General features: G+C 50.5%; 1 protein-coding gene across 6 annotated transcripts; it reads left to right on the forward strand.

Annotated features, from left to right (window-relative positions):
- Positions 1-1,238: 1,238 nt before the first annotated feature.
- Positions 1,239-27,771, forward strand: CCDC136 (coiled-coil domain containing 136; the record flags this gene model as incomplete). Of its 6 annotated transcripts, XM_082845954.1 has the most annotated exons (18): positions 1,239-1,323; positions 2,107-2,214; positions 3,742-3,996; positions 4,080-4,154; positions 9,964-10,287; positions 12,512-12,623; positions 13,205-13,373; positions 13,623-13,763; positions 14,084-14,242; positions 14,522-14,692; positions 15,102-15,287; positions 16,915-17,109; positions 17,574-17,801; positions 19,296-19,796; positions 20,171-20,392; positions 21,467-21,748; positions 22,415-22,729; positions 27,536-27,771. In XM_082845954.1, the coding sequence occupies exons 1-18, from the start codon at positions 1,266-1,268 to the stop codon at positions 27,644-27,646; spliced, it is 3,612 nt and encodes a 1,203-aa protein (XP_082702080.1). In that variant the 5' UTR covers positions 1,239-1,265. The 6 variants fall into 6 exon arrangements, with proteins under 6 accessions (XP_082702080.1, XP_082702081.1, XP_082702082.1 ...); XM_082845955.1 differs by lacking the exons at positions 16,915-17,109; positions 17,574-17,801; positions 19,296-19,796; ... (2 more) ...; positions 22,415-22,729; positions 27,536-27,771 and adding an exon at positions 24,540-24,641; XM_082845956.1 differs by lacking the exons at positions 16,915-17,109; positions 17,574-17,801; positions 19,296-19,796; ... (2 more) ...; positions 22,415-22,729; positions 27,536-27,771 and adding an exon at positions 24,540-24,641 and having other exon boundaries at positions 9,964-10,254.
- Between the last annotated feature and the right edge of the window lie 51 nt (positions 27,772-27,822).

The following is a 27,822-nucleotide window of genomic DNA, read 5'->3' on the forward strand; positions in this document are numbered from 1 at the left end:
CTAGAGGGAAGAAGGACGGGGCAGAGCACAGCAGGGGCATATAATGGGGTTAGAGTGGGGCGTCAGGAACAGCTGCTTAGAGATGACTCCCCACTGAGTGCTGAAGGATAAGTAGGGGGTGTCCAGGCAAAGAAGGGCTCCCTTCTGAGGAATATAGATGTCTTGTGAACCTGGGAGCCTGGGGGGGTGACACTGACAATATATGCCCAATGACCTTGTGCGTGGATGCACAAGAGAAGGGATTGGTGTGTGCCCCTGGCTTAGGAACCTCCCAATGCTTTTCTGGATGTGCTGGGGCGCCCCGGTTCCCAAGTGTACCCTTTTTTTTTTCTTCCTGGCTGAGACCTGCATAGATGTGAGAACAATTGCTTCGTCAAGATCTGGCATACGGTAGACGTTCCTTGAATGAATGATGAAGTAAGTGAAATAAGCCCTCTGAGCTTTCACATCTCCCTTCCATGAGAGTGAAAATCAGCAGTGCCCACTGTGAGCTGGCTACAGGGGCTAGGTTGAGTGAGGGTCATGGCTCGCAGCCCCGCGGGCATGGAGCCAGGTGGGAAGGCAGGCGGTGGAGAAAAGCGCTCTTCGGACACTAAGGACTGCGTAGGGCCACGGAGCGGCCCCTCTTAAGAGGGTCCCTGCTTCTGGCTTGGTGGAGGCGCGGGGACAGCAGAGGGATCAGGGCCCCGAGGTTCGAGTATCCTGGCCTTGGTTTCCCTCCTCCTGCCCTCACGCAGCTCTGAGGCTGGGGCCGGCGGCCGGGGGTCCGCGCTTACTGCCGAGCTGGGCGGCAGCTCTGACCTGCTCCGTAGGAAGCGAGGGGAGTGTAAGCATCCGTGCTTTTGGAGAAAACAGGCCGGGAGGATTTGTCCATCCTTGTGGTTTTCCTCCCCCATCACCGAGCAGGACGGGACCCTGACACATGGCGCAGAGCGGTCTCCCAGCTCAGCCAACTGCCAGCAGGACCCACTGCCAAACCAGGGCATCTGGTCGCTCCCTCGGCGCGGGCCTTGGGGCGTGTCCGAGGACACGCTCGCTCGGCCTCCCGGTACCCTCCCGCCGGCACGGGGTCCGGGAGCTCCGGTGGTGGGCTGACTTCCGGGCGGCGGCGGGGGAGGTGTCAGGTGGCCCAGCCAGGCCCCGCCCCCTCGGCCGGCCCGCCCTCCCTTCCCCTGAGCATCCGGCTCCGGTCTCCGGCCTCGCGGCGGCGGCGGCAGCGGCGGCGGCGTCGTCTGCTCCGGGCAGCGGCGGCGGCGCGAGCGGCCATGGACGCGGGCGCCGGGGCCGGCGAGGGCGCCGCGGGTTGGAGCTGCCCGGGCCCAGGTCAGAGCGCCCCTCCCTCACCACTCCATCGCCGCTCCTTCCTCTTCTCCATCTCTCCTCCCTCCAGACCCCCACGTCCTCTCCGCCCTCCGCTGCTCCCCACCTTTACGTCCTAAGTCTTCCTCCCTCCATCCCGCCTCCCACCCAGGCCCGGTCTCCATCTTTCCGTGCTGGGTCTTCCTCACACCGGCCGCATCCTCCCTGGCAGTCTCTCCCCTGAGCCCTCTCAGTCTCGTCTCTCCAGACCAACGGTGCTTCCAGACCTGGGGGCTCCAAACCCTGCACCCGCTCGGACCCCCAACTATTCTGAGCGCGGGGCGGGGGTGGGGTGGACGAAGTCCAGGGAGAGAATGTAGGGGAGGGGAGCGGCTCCGGTGCAGAGCCCCTTCCCACACGACCCCTGCCCGCCATCAACCCCTTCCCCTTCCACCTCAGCCTTTCAGCCTCTTCTGTACTGGGTCGCGCCCTCTGCCATCCCTGCCCATCTCCCCCCTGTCCCCTCTGGGCTAAAGAGACACACACCCTTTATGCCTGTGCAAGGGAGAGGAGCCTGGAACGGGGGTGCAGGAGACGTTGGGCAGTGCAGGGCGGTGTCCCCGTAGACCCAGCGTGAGGGGCGGCCTGGGGAGGAGAATTGCAGCTCTTGGCAGAGTGAGCCAAGTACTTCCACCGGGATGAAAAACCCAGGGCTCCAAAGGGCTAGAAGGTGTGTCCCTTCCCCCCGCCAGCTGCTCCCCAGCCGCCCCTACCATCCCACAATCCCTCCTCTCTTCCTTCTCACAGGACCCACAGTGACCACTTCAGGCTCCTACGAGGTATCAGAGGGTTGTGAGAGGAAGAAAGGCCAACGCTGGGGGTCCCTGGAACGGCGGGGGATGCAAGCTATGGAGGGTGAGTTTTCCCAAAAAGCTTTCTTTCCATCCCCCTCACCCAATTTCCCTTCACTTCTCCTTCCTCCCTCTGACCCCCAAAACTCTGAGCCAGGACACAGCCCTTCCCCCCAGTTCAGCTCAGCCCCCTCCACCCCTCCTCAGGGCTCAGGGCTTGAGGGAAGGTCAGGGTACATCCCTTTGGAGTCCTAATCACCAGGTAACCAGGTTGTGTGTCCCAGGGGAGCTGCCAGACAGAGAAAGAGGCCTTGTTGGACAGAGCTTTGAAGCAGCCTGTCAGCAGGGGGTTTGTTCTCACTGCCTCCAGACCCAGATCCCAAGCTGTCTCTTATTTTGAAAAGCAGGGAAGTGAGCATGTGATTTGTCTTTCTGGTGCCACCACCACTAATTTCAAATGGAAGCCTTGTGGCTTTGGTTCTCTAGGCTATCTTACCGCCTGAAAGAGGGAGCCTGGGAGCAGGGCTGGTGAGAAGGCCAACCAACCTCCCAACACACATGTATCCCCACCAACACAAGGAGCCTGGAAGGATGCTGGTCCTGTTTCCAGGACTCCTGTGAAGGGTCCCTATGCACACTCAATATGGACGATCCTGCTCCCCCAAGGGGGACAGATGATGCAAGGGGTCCCAGATGAACCTTAGGCTGTGGTTATTGGACAAAGATCAGAGATTCCAAATTTTAAAACAAAGCAAACTATTGCCATCCAGATAAGATTTTCTATTTAGAGGACCTGCATTGCAGCAAAGGAGGGCGTGCTCGCCAGCCAGAGGCTGAGGACTCGCACACCCCAGTTTCTTAACGCGTTAAAATGTCAGGCTATCTTTTACACCCAAGTACAACCTATGAGTTCCCCCTTAAAACTGCCTTGTGGTCAGCAGGGAGATCTCCTGACACTCAGCAGGGAAAAGAAAAGTGGACCTGGTAGAAAATTCCAAAAAGACTATTCGATAGAATATATTTGAAAGGGCCCCAGTGTTTGTCCAATAAAACATTTAGAGTCATTTCATTCAGATGTTCTCTTTCTCTACCTGCTGACAGGCAACCCTTACTTATTATGGAAAGGCTAATTTCTCACAAGCCACCCGGACCATTTGTAAACTTTGTACAAACCCCCAAACTATAATTCTTGCCCTGTTTGGCTTAAAGATACACCCAGCGTCTGAATCTTTCTTGACTACTTGTCCTGCTACCCAGAGACGAGAATGGAAGAAGCAGGTATCCTTGTGCCAGCTTCACATAGCTGAGCCAGCACCTGGCTGCCCAGTCTGCCTGAAGGCAGTACTTGGAGGCCACCAGGGGCAACATTGGTCCAGAAAGGGCCCGGGAGGGGGATGGGCTACCTCCAAACTTGACTCTCACACTTGAAGCCTCCTCATGCATGCACGTCCTGCCCAGGGGCTCTTTGGGGGACACCAGGTGGCACTATTATACCATCTCTGCCCTGGGACAGTGAGTTGGAGGGCCCTCTAAGGCCTGTGGAAAGGAAGTTGGCTCTTACTCGCTGGTGGCGGGGGTGGGTCTCTCCTAGGGGAAGTGTTACTCCCAGCTCTCTACGAGGAGGAAGAGGAGGAGGAAGAAGAGGAAGAAGAGGTGGAAGAAGAGGATGATCAAGTGCAGAAAGGTGGCAGCGTGGGCTCCCTGTCGGTTGGCAAGCACCGGGGCCTGAGCCTCACGGAGACGGAGCTGGAGGAGCTGAGGGCTCAGGTGCTGCAGCTGGTGGCAGAGCTGGAGGAGACCCGGGAACTGGCAGGGCAGCATGAGGACGACTCGCTGGAGCTGCAGGGTGAGTGCCTGTGATGGGGCCGGAGGGCCTGGGCCCAAAGGCACTGGATCCCAGGCCTGATGCCAGCTTCCCCGTCACTGCAGGGCTCCTGGAGGATGAGCGGCTGGCCAGCGCCCAGCAGGCAGAGGTGTTCACCAAGCAGATTCAGCAGCTCCAAGGTAAATGCTAGCGCTTGGACTGGAGGGCAGGTGGCCATCCAAGTAGTTTTTTCTTGAGGGTTTGGCTGAGGCATAGCAGACATAGCAGACCATCGGAACCGAATGCAGTACTTTCTCCTCATTTTCTTCTACTATTCTTGCCCTGTTCTCCTTGCCTCTCCATCCTCCTCTTTACCTAATTTCCTTTCTTTTTGCACCTCTAACTGGCTCTTCTGTTCCCCCTCCTTCCCTTTCTTGCCCTCCCATTTCACCCCCTTTCCGGGGCTCTCTCCTTTTTCTCTCCTCAGTCTCTCCCCCTCACACCTGCATCCCTTTTTCTCTTTGTTCTCCTGGTCAGTGCCACAGGTAGGTAGTCAAGGTTGAATTCCAAACCAGATTGCTTTTGCCTGTCCCTCCAAGGGCATCATGGGAAGATCAGTGAGCCAATGAGAAGTGACTGGAGGGGACTCTTTGCATCTTTTAAGGGAGGCAGATGAGAATGCTGCTTTTGCTCCCTAACACCGAGCTGGTGGCCCCAAAAGCCCTTTCTTCTAACACCCACGTGCCTTTGTCTGGGAAGCAGCAAGGCAGTCGTCCCACATTCCACTGCGCCGCCAAATAAAGAGGCAGGTTTTGTTACATCTGTGGGCTTTTGGAAGGTTCCTGGGAGCTGTCCTAGAAAACTGCAGGGACTCTCCAGGGAGAACTGAGATCAAGCCAAAAGAGAAGTATAAATGGAAAAAAAAGGGAGGCCGGCAAGCAGGCCTGGAGAGGAGCAAGCCAAGGTGGGAGAGGAGGAGGGAAAGAGAAAGGAAAGAAGATGTAAGCAAAGGTAGATGCAGGAAAAGTAGACAATAAACAGGCTGAGGTGGGAGGGGAGGGGAAGGAGAGAAACTGCAGGAGCTATGTTGCTCAGGGAAAAGAGTGTGAGCATTGGTCTCAGGTCACCTAGATTCTTGAGCCCAGCTCTGCCACACAACAAGCTTTGTGATCTTGGGCAAGTCACTTTTATCTCTCTGAGACTCATTTCCTTAACTGTAAAATAGGGCTAATTTAAATGTTTTGTCAACCATTTATTGAGTGCCTGTATACTTGGAGGAACTGCTGTGAACGAGGTAGACCAGATCCCTCCCCTAATGAAGAGTACATTCTAATGGGGAGAGGCAGAAAATAGACAAACACCACCAGTTCAGGTGGCAATAAATGCTATGAAGAAAATATAACAATATGATATGGAGAGATGGGGTAAGATGGAAGTTTATTTTATTTTATTTTATTTTTGCGGTACACGGGCCTCTCACTGTTGTGGCCTCTCCCGTTGCGGAGCACAGGCTCCGGATGCGCAGGCTCAGCGGCCCTGGCTCACGGGCCCAGCCGCTCCGCGGCATGTGGGATCTTCCCGGACCGGGGCACGAACCCGTGTCCCCTGCATCGGCAGGCGGACTCTCAACCACTGTGCCACTAGGGAAGCCCAGTTTATTTTTTATATGGTAGTCATAAAAGTCCTCTGAGAAGAGGACATTTGAGCTAAGACCTCAATAATGAGGAAGATCTGAGGGACGTGCACACCAGGCAGATGAACCAGCAACTGCAGAAGGTCAGAGGCAAGAATGAGTTTCATGTGTTTGAGGGACAGAACAAAGGCTGTTGTGGCTGGAGCAAAATGCATGTGGAGGACTTGGGTAAGAGAGAGTTCTGAGAAGCAGGCAGAGTTCAGATTACAGAGGGCCTTATAGGTCAGCTGAGAGGTTTGACTTTTATTCTAAGTATAGTGGAAAAACATGGGAGGGTATTAGCCAGGGCTGGAGGCTGGCTAATTTTTTTTTTAATTTATTTTTAAAATAAATTTATTTATTTATTTAGGCTGCATTGGGTCTTCATTGCTGCGCGCGGGCTGGTGGCAAGCAGGGGCTACTCTTCGTTGCGGTGTGTGGGCTTCTCATCGCGGTGACTTCTCTTGTTGTGGAGCATGGGCTCTAGGTGCGTGGGCTTCAGTAGTTGTGGCACACGGGCTTCAGTAGTTGTGGCTCGCAGGCTCTAGAGGGCAGCCTCAATAGTTGTGGCGCACGGGCTTAGTCGCTCCCCGGCATGTGGGATCTTCCCGAACCAGGGCTCGGACCCGTGTCCCCTGCCTTGGCAGGCAGATTCTTAACCGCTGTGCCACCAGGGCAGTCCCCACTTTACTTTTTTAAAAGAGCACTTCAGCTGCTGTATGGAAATTGGATGAAGAGAAAGGAGTCAAAACAGTGAATCTGGTCAGCAAATAACTGCAATAGTCAAGAGATGGTGATTGGTTGGATTAGAGGGATCAGTGCTGTAGAAATGGAGATGATTGAGAATGTAATTTGAAGTTGGAGTTCTCAGGACTTGCTGAATTGGATTGGGGGATAAGAGAGACATGAAAGATGACTTTACCTTGAGAAACTGAATAGATGGTAGTGTCATTTATTGGAATGAGGACAGCTTGACAAGGAACAAATTTTGGGGCTAGAGGAACCATTTAAGACACGTTTTCTACATGTTGAGTTTGGAATGGCTATTGACATCTAAGTAAATATATTAAGGAAGCAGCTGGGTATATGAATCTAGAACCAGGGAAGAAATCAGGACTGGAGATATAAATCTGGGAGTCATTGGCATATAGATGACATTTGAATCCAAGGGAGATCACCATGAAATCACATGGAGAGATATAGAAAGAGGAGAGAAAAGGGTCTAGTCCCAGGGCTACTCTAGAATTTAAAAGTCCAATAGAGGAGGAGAAATGAACAAGAGACTGAGGTAGGAGGAACTACTGAGGCATCTGATGACCTGGAAGCCAAGAGCAGAAAGTGCTTCAAGGAGACAGTGATCAGTGGTGTCAGAAGTTGCTAAGTCAAGTAAGATGGCCATTGGATTTGGCGAGATGGAGGGCTCTGAGACATTTCAGTGAAGATAGAAGCCTGATTGTTTCGGGATCGAAGAGGAAAGGGGAGGTGAAATGGAGAAGGTGAGTACCCATAATTCCCGCAGACATGTCTTGAAGAGAAGCAGAGAAATAAGGGAAATGAAGTCAAGGGAGAGCTTCTGGTGTTTGGGTTTTGGGGGGATGGGTCACAGTAGATCATGTTGATCTGATGGAGGAAAGGATCCAGTAGAGCATTGGATCTCATCTGAGCGCGGGGATGGGGGTGGGGCTGCGGGTCTGGTGAAGGCGCCCAAACCCCACCTCGCTGGAGCAAACGGAGTCCTTGCGCACGTGCGTTGCCCGTTTCCGCACAGAGGGGGCGCGCGCGGCCTCAGAGGTAGCTGGTGTTGAGAGGCCGTTCCGGCCGCCGCAGCCCCTTGGGGGCTGGGACCGGTTGGCGGCGGGAGGCCCCCCCAGAGAGACCACTTGCGGGGTAGGAGGGAGATTCCGGCGAGATGGAGGCCATAACCAGTGAGTGAGAAATGACTTCACTGTGTCCCCCTCCCCGGGTCTTCGGCCTCGCCCTGACGGCCCCAGCTTCACTGTCAACCGGCGCCAGCTCTTCAGAACCCTGGTCAGGCCCTTCCACCTCCCAGCCGGCCCCCCCCACCCCGGTCCATCTTCCCGATAAGACCCTCCCTGGGGCCTGTCTGCAAGCCCCACCCCTCCGCCCCTCTGTGTTTCTAGTTAAGAGCTTTCTGAGGCAGAGCGCGACCTTTCTCCGTTCCCCAGTGCATCTGAGAATGTCATTTTTTAGGACTAGACCCCAGAGGAGAACCTAAGGGAGTTTTGAACCCGAACATTGAGGGCAAAGTGGGGAAGTAGAGGTTGGTCAGCCCTCCAACAGAAAACCCACCCAGGCCTTTATCCTAATGGCCGGTTGACTTGTGTGTCCGTTCAGTAGTGGAAACAGCAAGGGCTTTGTTTCCTTCAAACAGGAAGGAAGTCAGAGAATCTAAGTGGAGATGTTTGGACTTGGCACAGGGGTGATCAATTAATACTTGTCAAATAGACTGAAGAGAGGAGACAGCTAGGATGGTTGTAGAGAAGGAGAGACTGGCAAAGATGTGGCTGGAGCCGCCCGTGTAAGGTTGGCAGGAGACCTACCCCCGTGCCACTCCCACCCCGTACCCTCGCCTCCGAGACACCTGGTCCACTCAGCATTTATGTCTGCAGTGTGTCCAAATTTTTATTCTCAAACCTCCATGCTCTGTTCTAGTTTTTAAAAAAATACCCAAACATGTAATTCTTTTTTTTTTAACATCTTTATTGGAGTATAATTGCTTTACAGTGGTGTGTTACTTTCTGCTGTATAACAAAGTGAATCAGCTATACATATACATATATCCCCATATCTCCTCCCTCTTGAGTCTCCCTCCCACCCCGAACATGTAATTCTGTACCCGTGGTCCTCAGTAAGTGTGTGGACTAGATGTATCCCTGCCTCATTTATGCATGAATACAGCAAATATTTATTGAGTGCATTACGCTGGGTTCTCTGGCAGATCCTGAACCTGTAATGGTGAGAAAAACAGACATGTTTCCTGTCTTCATGAAGCTTACAAGTGGAGACCAACGTTTTATGTACACACACACACTGTAAAAAGTACAAGGGGCTATGAGAGCATTTAATGGAGGGCTTTGCTTAATTTTTTGAGGAGGTTGGGGGTGAGGCTAGGGAAAGTTGAAATCTGAAGGGTGAGTAGAATGAACAGGAGTTGGGGGCAAGGGATGGGGACAGTGTGCCTTGCAAAGAGTTTGTGGGAAGGTCCTGACCCTCCCAATCCAATCCTCACTAATTCCTGAATCCTGACTCCCAAATTTTGAATTCTCTGTTGGTGGCAGTGCCTTGTACTCTCGCTCCACTTTTAGTCTCCTGATCCTGGATGGGTACGTCTGTCCAGAAACCTTGAGATGCTCCACGGATACTGAGAGCTCTGACACGTTTCTTTTGTAAATTAAAACCTATTATAAAATATAGGCTTGTTGTGAAATGTCAGACAGCACTGATATATATGATGTGGAGGGTAAAAGCCCCTCTCACATGCTGTCTCATTCCTCGGAAGCAGCTGTGCTGTATGGTTTAGGACATATATCTTTCCAGATCTTTTTCTATGTCTTTGTATATTTGTGTTATATATTATACATATGAATATTTTTTGCAAAAATAAGATAATACCATGTATTTTACAGCTCATTTTTCTTCCTAGTTAGTATATTATGGAAACTTTCTCATGTCTTCTCTATGGATCTGCCAGTTTCTTTTAAATGGCTGCCAGCATTCTATTTTACCTTCTTCAGTTTAAGCTATCCCTTATTGATTGGCATCTAGGTTATTTTCCCATGTTTGCTTCTCATGAGATGAACCTATATTTGAATTTCAGCTGTGAGCTCTAAATACACATTGTTTTGGGACCAGTACTTACACAGGCAGTTCATGGGAGATCTGAGGCTCTGTGAGTTCTAAGCTCCCAGACTGAATAGATGAGAATAGTCTGTGTAAATTTTTTTAGTAAGGGGCTTTTTGGAAAGACTCAGGGCATCAGTAAAATGCTGTAAATTAGGTTTGGTCTTTAACTGTCAGGCGATTTCATAGAAGCACTTAATACTTTTTGTTTGGAGGAGCCTAATTTGTTTTTGATGCCAAACCTCAAGATCTACTTTTCTACTGCACCTTGCTACATAGATTCACTCTGTTCTCTTCTTAGGTATTCCCTTTATTCCATATCAGGTGAAGCTATACTTCTCTGATGGGGTAGAGAGCAGGTTGTCGGGAGTTTCCAGATAAGAAATAAGTCTGCCTTTAACTTTGTGCTTCTAGAATATGGTAGATTAGTTCACTTGTCCTCTTGATCATCTCAAGATCGTCTTTGGGCTTTGCAGGTGAGCTGCGGTCTCTACGGGAGGAGATTTCCCTGTTAGAGCATGAAAAAGAAAGTGAACTTCAGGAAATAGAACAGGAGTTGCATTTGGCCCAGGCTGAGATCCAGAATCTGCGGCAAGCAGCGGAGGACTCTGCGACTGAACATGAGAGTGACATAGCCTCCCTGCAGGAGGATCTCTGCCGGATGCAGAATGAACTCGAGGACATGGAGCGCATCCGAGGAGAGTATGAGATGGAGATCACCTCCCTCCGTGCAGAAATAGAAATGAAGAACTCTGACGTATCCAATAGTTTAAGTCTCTCAGATTTCTCTGAGATGCAAGGTATGAGAAAGCCAGCCCTCCTCCTGGTCTGTCAGTCAAATCAAGCAGAGGGAAATAGCACGCAAGAAGATGGTGGAAGGTGGGCTTAGATCATGAATTGGGAGCCTCTAGAAAAAGCTTCCATGTTGGATTCAAGACTTTAAGAGAGAAAAACTTGATGTCATATAACCAGTCTGTAATGGTGTAAGAAATAGCACCATGGAGCTGTACCCTGAGAATTCTTCCTCAGAGAGCCATTGGGCATTTGTTGATTTGCCTATGCTAAAGCCCTTCCTGAAAAAGTTTCCATTTCTGGGGTGGGCGTATAGGGGCCTGTCACCTTGGAAAGCTTCCCACTGCCCTGGCATCATGGTGCTTTGCTTGGGTCACTTTCTGTGTGGGTTGGGGTGAGGGGTTCCCAGTCCTGCTCCCAAGTCCCAGAATGCCCACAATGCTAATTTTTAGCCTCCTTTAGTCCTCCCCAAGTAGAAGCTTTAGGGGGCAGCAAACCAGAGCACAAGACAGCTGGAGAGGAACAGAGGTTATTTCCAGTAATACGTGAGTCCTCAAAAGCTTAGAGCTCTGCTCAGTCTCCCAGCTAGCTGCTAGGTTTCATGACATCAGAGCGTTTGCCTTTATTCTGAGGCTAGATTTATGATCTAGGTATAATGCGAGGCCGTGTACTAGGCCAGGTCAAGCAGAGGCAATCAACGAGGAATCAAAGAACTGCAAGTTTTCCCAGCTGTAGCAGGCCTCTCAGAAGCGCTTTTGGGCTGGTGTACTAGGAGAGGGAGGCGAGCACAGTGGGAACGCTTGGGCTGGAGTTAAATAGACCCAAGTTCAGAATCTCAGCTCTGCTAATTAGCAGGATAAATAGCCTGGTTATTATCTCCCTGGACTTCAGTTTCCATAGCTATAAAAATTGATTAATAAAACTTTATAGCTGCATGGGATTCTGGAACAGGAAAAGAACCTTAGGGAAAATGTAGAAAAATCTGAATGAAGTATAGAATTTAGTTAACGGTAAAGTACCAGTGTTCATTCCTTAGTCATGACAAATGTACCCATGGGAAGATGTTAACAGTCGGGGAAACTAGGTGAGAACACTCCCGGGGAATTCTGCACTATCTTTGCAACTTTTCTGTAAATCTAAAACTCTTCTAAAACTAAAAGTTTATTTAAAAAGAAAGAAAGAAAGAAAACCTTATATGACTATTTGGGGGATTAAATGAAATGCCTAGTGTATTGAAGGCACTCACATACAACTGAATCCGAGGCTGGACTCATCAAGTCTAATGCTTAGCACGTGGTTGGTTTTCATTAAAGATTAGTTTCCTTCCTTCCTTCTATGATAATCTGGAGTATGCCGAGGACTTTTGATTGGACTAAAGAGGGAACATTAGAAGTGAATTTCAGGGTGTTGAATCTCAAAGCAGGTAAGATAGGCCTTGTATTCTAATTCGAGCAAGCTAGTGTTCTCTAAATATCAGCAGTATTCTGAGAGAAATAATTCTTAATCATGAAGAAACAAAACAGATATGGGTGTTTCTGTTATCACAGCATTAAAAAGTATTGGTATCTGGAACTTAGGGACATGTGCTGGGACATTTCAACCAGATCTCTGCTGATGCCTGCGGATGGAGGATTTGTAGGTTTGGTCGGGGTGGGCTTTTTTGTCAGAGATAAAAGATCATTAGAAAGAATTCTTGGCCATGTGCAGGCCGATGGATTTGGTGTGGTAATAAAGGAAGTAAAAGGATGCCTGGGTTGTATCTGAAAGCCTGGCACTGGCAGTATGACATCTGGCAGTTAACACTCTCAGCTTTTTGTACTAAAAGTGTAAGAGGAAACTAACTGTAAACAGTTGAATGGAAACTTTAAATTCAGTAAACCAAAAACTTACTGAAACCCTCGCAAGCTCCTAAAAATCTCAAGGCTGTCTTGGTTGGTGTTTTTCCCCCTGCCACCCCTACCCAACCCCTTGGTTGGGGTTTTGAAGATGGGCACACAGGGCAATCTTCTGGGAAGTTGAAAAGAAGGGCAGCTAACTGAAAGAGGATAAAGACTCACTGCGGTGCGGAACTTTCCGGGCCCTACCTTCTAAGCCTCTGCATGTGGTATCTCATCTGTCTTTAGAAAAAGAAACTCTTCAGCTTTCTGCAGCCAGATTTCTAGGCAGGAAAATTGTGGGCTGGTCGTCATTGCTTCCTCCCTGGGATCTCACCTCTCTGCCTGTCCTCTGCAGAAGAGTTGCAGCAACTGCGGGACCGCTACCGCTTCCTGAACGAGGAGTACCAGGTCCTCCAAGAGAACAACAGTAGCCTCACAGGACAGCTTGCGGATCTGGAGAGTGAGAGGTACAGCCTGGAGGCTGGCGGGGCTCTTTAGGACTGGGCTTTTCCCTGAGTAGAACTGGTGAAGGCAGATGCCAGGCTAATGAGCCTCCCTCCGGTCCTGGTGAGCCGGTCCTTTCCCTGGTATCCAAAGGATACGGATGCTGCCAAGAAGTAGGTCTTGGGGTCCAACCCAGATGTCTCAGGACTAGAATTGAGTGAGTTCTAAAATTTAGTTTTCTTCCATTCTAGGCATTAGGTCTGGTTTGCTCTGCCCTAGAGCAGATAAGAAGCAATTCCTTTGTTGTCCTCCCAGGCATGATTCAGTCTGATGGTATATTACTGCCAGATTGGAGCTGGCGTGACTCCAGGCCCAGCCTCGAGCCCGACTGGATTAGTACTCTTAGGGTCTCCCAGAGCCAGACATGCCTTTGCAGACTGAGGTGCTGGGGACTTTTTCTATAATCTCCTAGGTGTGTTTGAGAGGTGAATCACTATAGAAGGCTCCTTTTGCCTAAAATGAAGACATCAGGACCAAGCACACTTGGCAGGTGATGCCGGGCAGAGCTCTCTCCCAAACGTGACTCTGGGGTTCTGGATTACAGGACACTAAGAGCAACAGAAAGATGCCTGGAGTCCCAAGCACTAGGGAGTATGAAGTCAGCAGAGTCTCAGACTTCAAAAGAGGATTTCCTGGAGCCTGATCCTGAAATGCATTTGTTGCGACAGCAGCTGCTGGGAGCTGAGGAGCAGATGCATGACATGCAGAACAAGGTAGGGAAAGGCAGGCCCCTTTACGGCCTCGCTCCCACCTTCTCCTGGCCTGTGGCCACAGCATCTCCTTAGACACGAGGCTGACAAAGGAGGCAGGTGCTGTGGCAAGAGATAGGACTCCAGGGTCTCACTTGCTTGCCTTTTACTGAATATTCCGGTAAAAGGAATGACATACTCTGCCCAAGCCTGTTCCCAGAGAGCCTATGGTACCTGTTGTAAATCCTCCTTCCTGTTGCGTTTCCCACACAGTGTAAGAAATTGAGTTGTGAGTTGCAAGAGCTACAGCACCATCGCCGGACCAGTGAGGAGGAGCAGAGGCGGCTGCAGAGGGAGCTCAAGTGTGCACAGGATGAGGTGCTTCGGTTTCAGACTTCCCACAGTGTCACCCAGGTAAACACTGACAGGGGAAGGGCATCGGGGAGGGCAGAAGGGCCTACATGGAGTCGCCATTTCCGGGGAGGATGAACGCAGAGGAAGGCTGTGCTCTGCTGACTCCTGCCCTGCAACCAGAGAGCAATTGGAGAAATCACACAGCATTGCATTCTAGAAATGGTAGTCGTTATCGAGTGTGTGCCGCAGAAAAGAAACTAAACCATAGGCCTGTGGGAGTGCCTCAAGATGTCTGCGTCTGGAAAGGAACCACTCTGGTCTGGAGAGGGGTCTGCTGATTCCCGAGAGTAACCGTTCTTCCCACATCCTCCCCACCGCAGGGCGAGGAGCTGAGGACCAGACTCTGTGCCCTGCAGCAAAAGTATGATGCTAGCCAGGATGAGCAGAATGAGCTCTTGAAGGTACAGCTACAACTTGAGGCTGAGCTCCAGCAGCTCAAAGATATGAAACCCACAGTCGTAGAAAGCCAGAGTGAGAAGGTAACAACGACCCCAAGGTGAGGGGCCACTTAGGTTCCAGAGGTTTGGGGGGAGGGGGATAAGAGTTGAGTGCTGAAATAGCTCTAGCTGCCACCTGTGCGGCACCACAGGTACAGAACTCCAGCCGCCCTCGAGTCCTCTGTTAGGTGAGAGGACACCCGTAAGTGCAGGGCAGGGAGAAGTGGATTCTCAGACTGTCTGTGTCTGAGAGTGACTCAAGCAGAAGCGTGAGTGGGTTAAGGATCCCAGAGGTACTGCCCAAGGCCCCCTCCACCGCAGGAGTTACAGTGCCAGCTACAGAAGCTGCAGCTGCAGTACCAGAGCATCATGTGTGAGAAGGACGAGCTGCTGGCCGTGCAGCAGCAGCTGCAAGACAGCCTGCGCTGCCACGAGGCAGAGGTGCAGCACCTCAAGGGCATCGTGGCCTCCTTCCAAGAGAGCAGAGAGAAGGTAAAAGAAACTTCAGGTGAGGGAGAACGCAGCACGGCAGAGCCTCCCATGAGAGGACAGTCCACAGGAGGAGTGGGGTGGTGGAGTTCTGTGGAGGAGCTGTCGATGAGGGAGATGAAAAAGTGCTTCATGGAAACGTGATCTCAAAGGGTCACGATGCGCTCAGCTTCCTTCGATTTTAAATCAGAAAGAGCTGTAAAAAGGAGGCCGCTTCCCTTCCCCACCTTCCAAAAGAGGAAGTCCCAGGTCTCTGTGTAGAGCCTGTTAGGGATTGGTCCATCTCAGGTGGTCCCCGCTGGGATGAAATTGGAACTGGAAAGGACAGGACCCTTTAGTCCCTGCCTGAGAGGAGAGAGTGCAGCCGCGGGGGCTTCTGGGATGATGGCGGGGTCTGCCTCCCCTGCCCCAGAATGCAGAGATGCACGCCCAGCTGCAGGAGATGAAGCGGCTGTACCAGACCAGCAAGGGTGCGCTGGAGCGGCAAAAGCACATGTATGATCAGCTCGAGCAGGACTTCTTGCTCTGCCGGCTGGAGCTGCAGCAGCTCAAGACCACCCAGGCCATCCCAGAGGACAAGGGAAAGTGTGCTGATAAGGTAATTGTAATTAAGAGAGGTGAGATCTCCTGAGCCTTGGAGAGAGGAGGTATAGAGGCAAAAGATGAAGTCATCCAACCAAGAGGCTTGATGGACTTCCTGTCCAATCACAGATGTATGTGGAAAGGCAGAAAACAGGCAGAGCCCCATGCTGTTAACTTTAAAACTTTGCCTTGACCTTGACTTTGAGCCCAAGCCACAGCTTAGTAGAATCAATACCTCTGGATCCAGTCTGAACACCTGAAGATTTCACACATGATTTCATTTGTGTAGACATTTATACCTTATTGTTAGAACTGTAGTGATATCTTGTCATTCGTGGAAAAGAACATATACATAGGCCCATATACACAACTATGATTGTTAGAACTAGAAAGAGAAGGTCCAGTTTTCTGAGGCAGATAGTAGGTGCTCTCGTCAAAAGGCATGGTCTGTGCCCAGAGTGCTAATTGGGTATTAGAAGGACCTAGGCTTTTTCAGGATATATTCTGTGACTTCAGAGTAGTTAAACTTGAATTTTACCCTCTTTAAGTTGAACAGAACACTACTCTTATCTCACTTTCTTTTAGTAAAAAAATCCTGGTAGTGATAAATAAGGCCTTCCTTCTTCACTTACCCTTTTTTCCATAGTGTGTAAAATGCAAGTCATTATTAGTTAGCCTTGTTGAGTACTTTCAGCTCCTGACCACTGACAGGAAATGGAAAAATGTTGAAGCATGATGCAAAAGAGGTGCAAGATTCCAAAAGATGGTGGAGCTAGTCGCCTTCTGCCAGAATACTCAGTAGCTCCTGCCACAGCCAACAGTAGGCTATATCCCCAGGGAAAGGCCTTCAGAAGACACAGAACTGGGGTCGTTACATGGGCTGCCCCAATAGTCCACCTGCCTTTCTACAGCCAGGCTCACTTCCCCACCCCCGCCCCACCCCTCCCATTCCATTTAGAGGTCCAGGGGGTCCATAACTTGCTCATCACTTTCTCTCCTAGTGGAAGAAACTATGGGAAGGGAGAAGCATGCTGGCATACAGGGCCAGCCTCTTCTCCTCTCCTAAAAGAACACTGAGATTAGTTTGATACTAGAAGATTTGGGTTTTTGGAATCACGGGATGATTTAGTCCTCTCAACCCAAATTCAGCAACAGCTCATACTTCTCTAAAGATTCTTAAAGCTGATTATGAAAACAAAAATGGGGAAAATTAGGATGAAAGTAAGTCCTTATTGGTAAGGAGCATAGTTACAGAAACAACTGGAGAGTAACAGGAACTAGAATTCCCTGCAGGGTGGGAAAACAGTATCTACCAGAGGAAATGGAGGTGGGGAAATGAGAAGGGAGGGGCGCTGATAACCTCCCTCGAAAACTGCCCTCAGAAAGAACTAGTAGGCAAAATTTAGAGCAGAGCCAAACTTCAGTCCTGAGCAGCCTGCTGGGGTTCGCATTCAGCATCTAGGCCTGTATGGGCGCAGTGCGGCTTGGGGTGATCAGTCTAAGGTGACTACAGGGTGGGAGACCCTGGTGAATCACAAGAGGTAAGAGAACACGGAGTGCTCTGCTGACCGTACGGGGCAGAGAAATGCCAGGGAGCCTGCCTCCCAGAGTAAGCACCCCTGCGCGCCCTGCCCCGTCCACAGTGTGACGCACTGCTCTTCAGACTGACAGAATTGCAGGAGAGGTACAAGACCAGCCAGAAGGATATGGCGCAGCTGCAGATGGAGCAGTGCGAGCTCCTGGAGAGGCAGAGGAGGATGCAGGAGGCGCAGGGCCAGCTGCACGAAGAGCTGCACAGGCTCACGTTCCCGCTCCCCAGATCTGGTCTCTTCCACAAGGTAATCACAGCCAGGGGCTGCTGCTAGCTGTGAGGAGCTGCCCAGATGTGACTGTACTTGGGAGAAGTAAAAGGGTGGGGATGGAACTTTTTCTCTTCTTAACCAACCACTCCTTACTTTCTCACCAACCTCCTCAAACAAAACTGTTCAATATAGCTGATTAGGGCTCTAAATCTTAAAATACATCCTATACTCTGGAATCTGTCCTGCATTTTATATTTAGATATTCAGTCCGTCTGGAGAAAATGCACTTGAAAGCACTTTGCAAACTGCAAAATGCATCCAAACATATGAGGTCGTTACTACTCAACTAGCAGGTCTCCAAAGAGAGACTCCCCTCCTGTCCCAGATGGGCTGTGCAGAGCCAGCCCCCCTAAGGGAAGGGTCCCAAGCAGGAAGGAGGCAGAGGTCTTGCTGTGTAACCACCACAGTTCTAGCCCTCTTCCTTCCACTCTGCCTCACAGAGTCAGGAGCTCCTTACAAAGTTACAAGACCTGGGTGAACTACAGATGGTCTACCAAGGCATGCAGGAGAAGCAGAAAAAACTGATACAGAATCAAGAAAGTGTATTAAAAGAACAATTAGAACTGCACGGAGCACTGCAACGTTTCAAGGAGTCTGATTTCCGGGAAGTGTTGGAGAATCCAAAGGACTCCAAATGGCCTAAGTCCTCAAAATGTGGTCATAACAAGGTAACTATAGCAAGAGGCAGGGAGATAGTTCTGGGGGCAACAGCATTGTAGGGAAAGGGGGCACCACAGAGGGGTCAGAGTTCCGAAGCCCTGTTTTGCCAGGCGCAAGGATGAAGCTAGAGCTCCACCCTCGCAGCCGCTCAGGGGCTCGTTAAGATGTGGCTTTAGGTACGGCCTTAACTGCTCCCTCAGATGGATGCCCAGTTGAAGCACTGTGAACACTTAGAAACCAGAGGACCTGGAAGCTTGTGATCTCCTGATGATTTGACTCAATCTCTTCAGCATCTCATTTTCCAGACGTATTTGGAAGTAGATCAACTTAGCGTTTGTTTGGATCCCTTAGGACTGACTCTAAACATGCCATCTTTTCCTCATGAACTCGGTGGTAATCGAGAAGGAAGCTTTCCAGGGACCAAAATCTGTAACCTTTTGGCGTTCTACATGAGGCACATCTGAGTCCATTTATTTCCAAGGGAAGAATTCCCAGCATGTGGGGTTCTTGGTACTGACCTCACTGTCTTCATTGGAACTTTGTGGCAATAACAGCCTGGTCAGAGGCGTTGGACTAGAGAATCCATGGGTCTCAAGCACCAGCAAGTGGTCATGCCTCTGAGGTCACACTGAAGGAGATTTCTAGACAAGTCTGTTCAGGGTTGGGAGATGCATTTGGTCTGAGGCCTCAGTGGGGGCAAGGAAGAGCAGGTAGACAGTTTCAATTCATTGAAATTGAAGTTTATTCAATTTCAATCTATTTGTTCAGGTATTAGCCTAGACAGGCAGATAGTTGTAGGGAATAGCGGAAGTCCAAACTGAGATTTGGTCAGATTCCAGGGGTGTCAGATTTCAGCCCGGATAGCAGACACCAGGAACCAGGTATAAAATATTCCCTTAACCAATCAGATCTCATCCTGGGCATGAGCTCCCAAGAAGCCAGGCCCCGAGGGCCTGGGAAACATGCCCAGGGGCCAGATTCAGAATTGAGGCAGGAGGAGTCCCTCACTACGACAGGGACTTGTAGTGAGACCTTGATTCCAAGTCTGCATCTTCTGAGGAAGAAGTTCTTCATATGCTCGTATTCAAGGCCAGGGCTGATTTTAGAATTGCGGGTGGCAGAGGGGACTGAGCCCCAGAGGTCAGGATAATGGATACACCTGACTGAGAAGAGGGAAGGGGAGGGAGCCCGAGTGACCTTGAGATGCACTCAGTGCTGCTTCCTGTGAGATAGGAAGTTACCAGAGCATATGGAAACCAGCAGAAATGGGAGGCCAGAAATCGTGGACTATCTGTCCCAGGGAGATTTTCTCCAGTGAGCAAAAAATTGACACATGCCAGTTACCTGTAGGCAAAGTCAAAGATCTAGGCTGTGGTGAGACGGGAGGGTAAGGTGTGCAGTGCTCTGACCTGTGCTCTCAGATGTCTGCACCAGGAGGGGTGCAGCTAGAAGGACTGCAGTGTCTAGGGTAACGATGCTGTTTCCCCGCCCACTCCTGGCAGTCAAAGGTGATCATCGCCCAGATGCAGGCTCTGCAGGAGCTGTACGAGGCCAGTGAGGCTGAGCAGGAGCTGCGGCAGCAGGAGCAGGAGCGGCTTCTAGAGGAGCGGAAGAGGCTGCAGGCCGACCTGCAGCTCTGCCTGGAAGAAATGCACATGCTCCAAGTCCAGTCCCCTTCTGTGAAAATGAGCCTTGAGTCCTACAAGAAGAGTTATGGGACCACGGCCACCAGCAACGAGAACTGTCGCAGAGATTGTAACATTGATGACAACGAGAGCTGTCACGAGAGTTACAACAGCAGCCAGGCCAGCGAAGAGAGCGTCCTCCAGAGCTATGACAGGAGCACCAGTACTGGGGAGTCCTGTGGGAGGAGTTACCGCAGCAGCAGCAGCAGCATTGCCTATAAGAGGAGTTACGGCACCAGCAGGAGCTCTGACACCTGTCACAAGAGTTACGTCAGCAGCAGCATGGACGACGAACTTGCCGATCCTGAAGATATGGAGGTAAAAGTAACCAGATGTCAGGTCAGATAGGGGAAGAAGGTTCTTGTCTTATTAAGAGAGAAGTCACGGGGAAGGGCACAAGAGGTGAAGTGGGCAGTGGGCTCAGAGCTGAGCAGGGTAACTAACTCACAGGAAATAAATGAGGTACTCTGCCCGCCTCATACGGAGATGCTCCATCTGGATGGAAGTCTAAGATTCAGGACTTTTCATCAACACAGTCATGGTGCTCTTTCTGGGAAGAAATACAGGATTCCCCCGGGCAGCTTCAGATCCTTGTGGCCATTGTTTTGTACCCAAGAAAGGGCCTAGCGAAGAGAGTGGGCGGAGTGCAGGGGCTCCTCAGGGTGCCGTCATCGCTCCCCTGCCCTCCACAGCGCTTTGAGGACACGGTTGCCAAGGTGTTGATCAAGCTGCAGGGAGTGCAGGCCATGTACCAGCTCAGCCAGGAGGAGCACGACCTGCTGCGGCAGCAGATGAGAAACCTGCTAGACAAGCAGAAAGGGCCGAAGGAAGAGCTGGATGCCTGCGAGAAGGAGTTCAAGGAGCGCGTGGAGCGCTTGGAGAAGACTGTTGCCTCCCAAAATGAGGAGCACGAGGTAACTGCTAGCAGGGAGGCAGGGTTTCAGGTAGGAGTCCCTAGAGCCAGAGGAGGTCGGAGCCCTTTCAGAGAGGCTGAGAGAGAGAGGAGCTCATTGCCAGCTCTGTACAGTTGCCCTCCTGGTCAGAGGGACAGAGCAGGGGCTGAACCCCAAGAGGCTGGGCAGGCTGTTGTGCCACTGATGGACATTTCTCAGGCGCCCGCGGTGCTGGGATTTACTGATCATCAAGACTCCTTGAATGATTTTTTTTTCCCCTTTGCCACATCTGTTCTCTTTTGTCCTAGAGCACTTCTATAGAGTTGTATTTTTTTTACCTCCAGTTTTCTTTAGTTTGTGTGTATTCCACCTTGTCTCTTCTCTTCAACTAGATTGTAAGCACCTCAAGGACAGGGCTGTGTCTTCTTCTGGATCTCTCATAATGCCAAGCAGAGTGTTGTGCATCCGCTAGGAATGGGACGGAGGGCATCGTCTCTGACGAAGAGTAGTCCTCTGTCCAGTGGGGGTCACTGTACGCATGGGAGAGGCTCAGAGAGCAAGAAACACGTGGGCCTAGGTTGCTTAGTATTGGGACCTGCCCAAGGAGGCCATGATGTGCTGCCAGAAGCCAGGAAAGACAAAACCAGGGAGTAGGGAGCAGGGTTGGCACTTGCCTCCGTTTCCAGGGTGAGGTGCAGGAGCCCAGGTCCAGTCTCAGGAGTATACAACACAGTTCCTATAGTAATGATTGTACCTATTAGAGAAATAGCTTGGGCAAAGTAGGAGTTCCCATCAAAAACAACTACGTAATAAAGCCCCACGGTTCAGAAGGGGTTAGCCCTTTTGTCATTCCCCTGACAGTTCACAGTAAAAACATAATTTTAGTCATCCTTTTTTGATCATGTTAGATGTAAGTCATCAAGTGCCTCAAGTTAGGGAGAACCTCTAAAACTGCTTTAGAGGCTCATTTTCAACAGTTTAATGTTTCCTGTATTATCTACGTCCCCCTGGGCTTTAGCAGGGAGATTTCTGAAGCAGGGGCCAGGCTGATCACGTAGGCCCAGCTGTGGATAACTGGGCCTCCACTACCAACAGATCAAAGAACTGCAGGCCAAGCTGCGGGAGCTGCAGCTACAGTACCAGGCTAGCGTGGATGAGCGGGGGCGGCTCCTGGCCGTGCAGGAGCAGTTGGAGGGGCAGCTGCAGTGCTGCCAGGAAGAGCTTCACCAGCTCAAAGAGAAGAGGTCCTCTGTTACCAAAGAAACCAAGGGAACGAATGGCAATAAGAACGTGAATAAGAATGCCAATGGGGTTAAAAGTAAAAAGGTGGCCGAGCCAAGCCTGGAGAGTGCTGAGGTCAGCTGTGAGACCAGAAAGGTGAGTAGTAACCTTGGTAGCCAGATAAGCAGAAAGTTAAAGGGGATCCTAGGAAGGAAAATCACCTTCACCACCATTCCGACCAGATGAGGTATTTGCAGAGAAGCTTCTGGGATCTCTAATGTGTCTAGAGTAGGTCTATCTTAATAGCAGTTTGGTACTCCCTTTTCCTGTGAGGTCAAGGGGAGAGTGGAATACAGACCACTCAGACCTGGAGCCCCTAGGCTGGATGACTGTTTCAGTTAGACCAGTGCAATTTTCTGGGGCCCCTGTTGTTCTTCTTGGGTCACATGCCCAAGAGAAGGACCAAATGGATGGAAAGAGGGGGATTTACTCAAAGCAGTTGTGTACATATAGGTGGAAGAGGACTGGATAAAATGGGGGGGTCACCAGGCAAGGGTAGGAAGCAGCAGTTGAGGTGCAAAATCTTTAGCTCTGGGAACGGTTGGAAATGGCTAATGGCCAGATAGATGTGGTACGGGTCCAGAGAGGCTGGGTGTGGCCACCCTCTCCACTGTGCGCGGGACATCAGTTCAGTCCCAGGACACAGTGCTGTCTGTGCACTGTGGGAAGCAGCGTGTTCTTGAGGTAGTTAAGCATCGTCATGAGGGTAGTCATCTTTCCAGGTAACAGCATCCCCCATCCTGTACTGCCTCCGCCCCACAGAGTCTGGAGGTGGTACTGTACTACAAGGCCAGCCACGTGGCCTTGGACGATCAAACGAAAGAGGAAATAGAAGAGGAAACGAAGGAGGCAATTGAGGATGAAACGGAGGCAATTGAGGACGAAACAAAGGAGTCCTGGGATGAACTAGTTTCTGAGCCATCAGGTCCTAGAGAGGTTAAATTCAAAGAAGACCAGGAGGAGAGATATGAAGAGTTCCACAGCCAGGAGGGTAAGGAAGAAGGCAACGACCAAGGGGAGGAGGATGATGAAGCTTCAGAGGGAAGCAACCCCCTCAAGCCTTCTGAGAGCAAAAAGGTAACCACAGCCAAAGGCAGGATCATGTGGGGAATGGGCTCTTGGGCGCAGGTGCCCAGCGTTCAGGTGTGACCCAGCCCTTGGATGGACTTCTACAGGAGTAGAGGCCAGCAACCTCTGAGGCGTCGCACTGGGGAAAATGGAGGTGGAGGTGGGATTGGAGAGAGCAGTCTCTGCGGGAAAGGCTGTGGTACTGTCTCACAGAAAGCACCTTCTCTGGGAACCGGGGCGTGCCGGTCGGAGTCCTGCCTCCTTTCATTTATGTGGTAATAACCCTCGTTACTCACTTCAGGAGGGTTCTTCACACTCCGCTAGCACCGCACCACGCATTTCTGTCAGCCTGGGCAAGTCACCCAGTCCTGCTTTCCCGAGGTGCCCTATTAGGGCTGACCTCTGTTGCCGTGAGGGGTGTGGAGAGGCTGCTGTCGCCTGCCGGGCTCTATGTAATATTACAGGGCATGAGAGTGGGGGCCGGGGCCGATCGGAAGTGATAAAATGTTTCCGTCTCTACAGCAGAGCCGTTGGCCGGTCTTGGGAGACCAGCCAGAGGTCTGACCCCTTAGTTACCGGATCTGGAGAGGTCAGGTGGGAGTATCCTGGGTAATGTACCAACTGTACAAAAATATTTCTGTATTTTAACAACTGGTACATCTATACAGGAACATAACTAGCTGAATCTCTGCCCTGGTTGAAGTTAACTGGGGGCTCTGATTTCCGAAGGGTTTGAGTAGTACCTGAATAAGTCCTCAGTTTGCAGTACAGGTTCTTTCTGTCCTTTTAAACACAGGGGAAGAAAATAAGTCTCTTGTGGTGGGATGCCCCAGTCATCTCGAAATTATCTGGAATTTTCAGCAGTTCAGTCAGTTCAGTCTGCAGCACTGGCTAAGGACCCAGTTACAGTTCTCTGTCAACCTCATGGCAGAGAACCATTGTTTAGGATGTGAAAAGTAGGAGTAACCACAGCCCCTTCCCCAGTGTTCTATTTCTTTGAATTCTTCATACCCTGCCACATGCTGGTTCAGAGCCTCATAGATTTCCTTGCCTCATGTGCCAGCTTTCTAAACACGAAACTGGATTTTTCTACATCACAATCAAGTACATTCCTTGTGTCTGCATGTGGAGGTGTCCCTTTGCCTCAGTGGGTCCTGCATCTTTTACAGGCAGCTCTGCTGGCATATGTATTACCGCCTGCAAATTCATTCTCTCCCTGGAAGATGGTTGCAGTCAAGAACTCGCCCTTCTCCATCGTTAGCTTGTTTTAGTGCGTTTTGTCTCGCGACGACAGCATCAGACTCCTAGGGGTGCCCCAGAACACTGAGACTTGGTGGAACACAGCCAGAACACGCGGCTAACAGAGGGACAGGTGGCCTGGCAGGAGGCTGCCCTTCCTAGAGTGACCCAGGCAAAGTAGACATCCTGCTCATCCAGAAGGCCCAGCTTTACTCTCTGGAGCTTCACTTTTCCAGTTACTGACCTACAAGAAGGGTCTAGGTGCAGATAACCCTTGCTTGACGAGATATAAGAGGGCTATGACAAGCCAAAAATGTGGCCCCGAATTGGACCTACGCCGCTGCTTAACCCTTGCAGTTTTGCATCTCCCATAGGCGGCCCACGGGAAGAACCAGGCCCGAGTAGCGGAGAAGAAATACCGCTGCTCTTGCTTACCTGTTGTTTAACCTCTTGATCTCTTTCCCTTTTCCCTTTGTTTTATCATCTTCATTATCTGTTGGATTCATGTGTTTATGTCTTTTTATACCATCTCTCATCTCTGGTCTCTCCTCGTGCCTCTTTCTCATTTGATATGTTGCAGCCATCCCCTGCCCCCAATCCCCCCATCTTCTCCTTGCCTCTCGTAGGCCTGGTGGTCATATCGGCTTTGCTCTGGTGCTGGTGGGCTGAGACGTCGTCCTAACGCAGGTACTGGTATTGCGTCCCCTCCTTCTGAGGGATAGAGGGAGGGTGCAGGTTGCCCTGGCCTCTCCACTTTCCCTTTTCTCTGAGCCGCTTGCTTCTTGCTTTTGCCATTTTACAACAGGTGATAGTCAGATCTGAGTTTTAGCCCTGGCTTTTCCTTGGGCTACTGCAAAGCCCATAACATCTCAGAGAATGTCTCCCTAACTTGTACGGAATTGGAATGCTCGCCATTGACAAAGTTTGAGTTTCTGTACTCTGGCTGGGAAAAAGTTGAATGATCCCAGCACTGTGGCTACTTTCAAAGCTCCCTCGACTACTTCTGATGAGCTGATGTCTGACTACAAGGCTGGCCTGGCTGCTCCTTGTCTTTGTTTAGCCCCAGAGCCAAGCTCTCACTACGGTCACTACCCAGGATGGCAGAATAAGGAATCACTGCCTCCCCACTTGGGTGAGAGAGGAGGTCTGGAGAGTTGTGATCCCCGAAGGTCATCTGTATGAGGAGAACCTCGATTCGTCCTTCAGCCTTGGCATCAAACTCTTATCATATTATATACTTTCTACTGAGAAGTTCTCTGGTTTGGGGATTCTGGTCTCCAAAAAATCAGAACAAGAATGCCACATCCCTTTTGGGGGTCAGATTCTATTGTAATTGGCTTCCCAAGCTAGGCTTTCTGGAGAGAATGTGGTATTGGTGAGAAGTTTCCACTAACCAGAAATGCAGTGTTTTCAGGGAGCCAAACTGATATATTCTGGGCACCAGTCCACGTAATCTGATCTGTCAACAGGGCACCAAATTCAGGAGGCAGAATGTAGTCTCATGGCCCAAGGTAGAACCCTTCCAGACCCATAAACTATTCTCTCTTGGCCTGTTTTGGCTCCTTTCCCATGCTCCCCCTGCCACTCCCACTCCCCCACCCTCTCTTCTCACATCCCTGTAAATGGAGTGTAGTTGGCTCACTGCATAGGTTCAGAGTGACCGCAGGAGCATTTGTGGGTAGCATTTATCACTATTTCCTTTTCTGTCCTGCCTTTTTTCCTCCTCACTTTTTTTTTTTTTTCTCTTCAACCCTTCTCCTTTCTTCTTTTAGACATTCCAGTTACTCACCACGGTCAGTCTTTAACTCCTTTGGTGAGAGGGGTCTCTCCCTGTACCTGTTCCTCCCTGTACACTCCCAGATTTCTGGGTCCGTGTGGGATGAGACCCAAAGCATTCAGCCATAACCTTTCACCAACTCAAACCCAGCCGGGCCTGACCAGAGTGAGAGGAAGGAACTCCTGGGTAAGCATCCTCTTGGAGGAGCCTGTTATACCCAGAGCCTGGCTACGGCCCAGCATGCAGCTCCCATCCAGAAACTGAGGCAGCAGAGTAGAGTAGAAAGTGTGGCTGACAAGTGGGCAGACACCTTGGGTGAGTCTGTCTCTGTTTCTTAGAGCTTAGTCCCAGTGGGCAAGATGCATAACCTGAACATTAGTTTCTTCAAATGTAAGGAAAGGATGATAAATCCTCTGGCTTCCTCATGTGAGGAACAGATGAGTTCATTTATATGAAGGTACTTTATAAATGATAAAACACCACATAAATAATAAAAAGAGCGTACTCTTACATAATGCATACTATATGCCAGGCACTGTTTAATCATCTGATAAGTATTAACTCATTTAATTCTCACAATAACCCTCTGAGGTAGCTATCATTTTACGTGTGATAAAACTAAGGCATAGAGGGGTTATGTGATACAGCCAGTAAATTGTGAATCAGATTCTAAGGACTTAATATTAGCATCAGATAAAATTCCAATCCTGTTTCCCCTTATCGTCTCTCTTCATTGGTTGCTCCCAAGTAAGTAGGAAGACACCATACAGCAGCTTCTTCGTGCAGCCTCAGATCACGTTAGCTCTCTGATAACTAATATCACATTGCTAACTTATTTCATGTATGGTTTATAAAAGCCTTTTGCACATTGCATATGCTAAGCGTTCTCTCCCCTTTCTCTGCCTGCAGTTGATTTTTTGGATCCAAGGCAGAATGTTCCATTCATCTCTATTAGATCTAGTCCATTGTCCACTGTTCTCACCTATGAAGCTTTGCATTTATTTTTAATGTTGACCCTGTGGTTTCAAAGTACTCACTTTTGCAGCCAGCTTCACCTCATCCTCAGGGGTGACCAGCCACCTTCTTATCTTCACCCAGGTTACAGGTGAGGGCGAGCCTCTAGAGTGTTCCTCTCCAGGCCCTCATCCAGCTTATCAGTCACGTACAAATGGTTGTACAGCAGGCTGCCATCAGCCTGCTCTTTACTTCTCCTGTTTTCTCCAAGGAGGTGTTTTAATGACCCTGGTGTTTGCCTCCCTGGGCCAGTGACCAACTTCCTTCAGTCTCCTTCAAGGACATCATTCTCCACAAACGGTCTGGGCTGCCTAAGAACCTCATGTTTGCTGTACTCTGGTGCACTTTCTTCGCTCCCCCACAGTCTTATCATCCTCTTGAGTTCACTTTTCCTCCGTCAAGCATTTAATGATGCTGCTGCATTTCCCAGGGGCCCAAATTTACCCTCTTTTTCTTGCCGTGGCATCCGATCCTTTGCTGCAACCGTTTGGATTCTCTGAAATCTGCTTCTGAGTTTGCTCCTACACGCAGGAGCTGGTTCTTCTCACCTCACGGGGCATGAATACAGGCAGCCAGCTCAGGTCATCCACGTAGTGTTGTTCCAGATACCTAGTGGTGCCAGGACTAAGCCCACATTTGTCTGCAGCGGTTACCCAGGAGATAAGAGAGACTGGACCATGATGATGTTTCTGAGGTATCTCTCCAGCACCAGAAGGCAGGGGATCTCTAGCTTAGGGAGGAGTTCAGAAGGCTGGGCACTCACCATTTGTCTTTGGTCCCCACAGAACATGTTTGGGATGTGGAAGCCTATGGTGTTCTTGGCCCTTGCAGCTGTGGCTCTGTATGTGTTACCCAACATGCGACCGCAGGAGACAGAGTCCTACCTCGTGGAGTGATGGCAGGCCTGGGCCAGCCGAGGAGGCAGATCCGCAGTGGCCACTACCCTCAGCTTTGGGCAGGACACACTGTGCCAGAGCCCCCACCCCACCCGTGTGTTCCATGTGTCCCCATCTCCTTAGCCTCAGCCACTCAGGCCGGAAAGGCTTGTTGTGGGGAACTGCTGGCTCCCATC

The sequence above is a fragment of the Leucopleurus acutus genome (genome assembly GCF_964270905.1).
Source record: "Leucopleurus acutus genome assembly, chromosome: 9".
Lineage (NCBI taxonomy): Eukaryota > Metazoa > Chordata > Mammalia > Artiodactyla > Delphinidae > Leucopleurus > Leucopleurus acutus.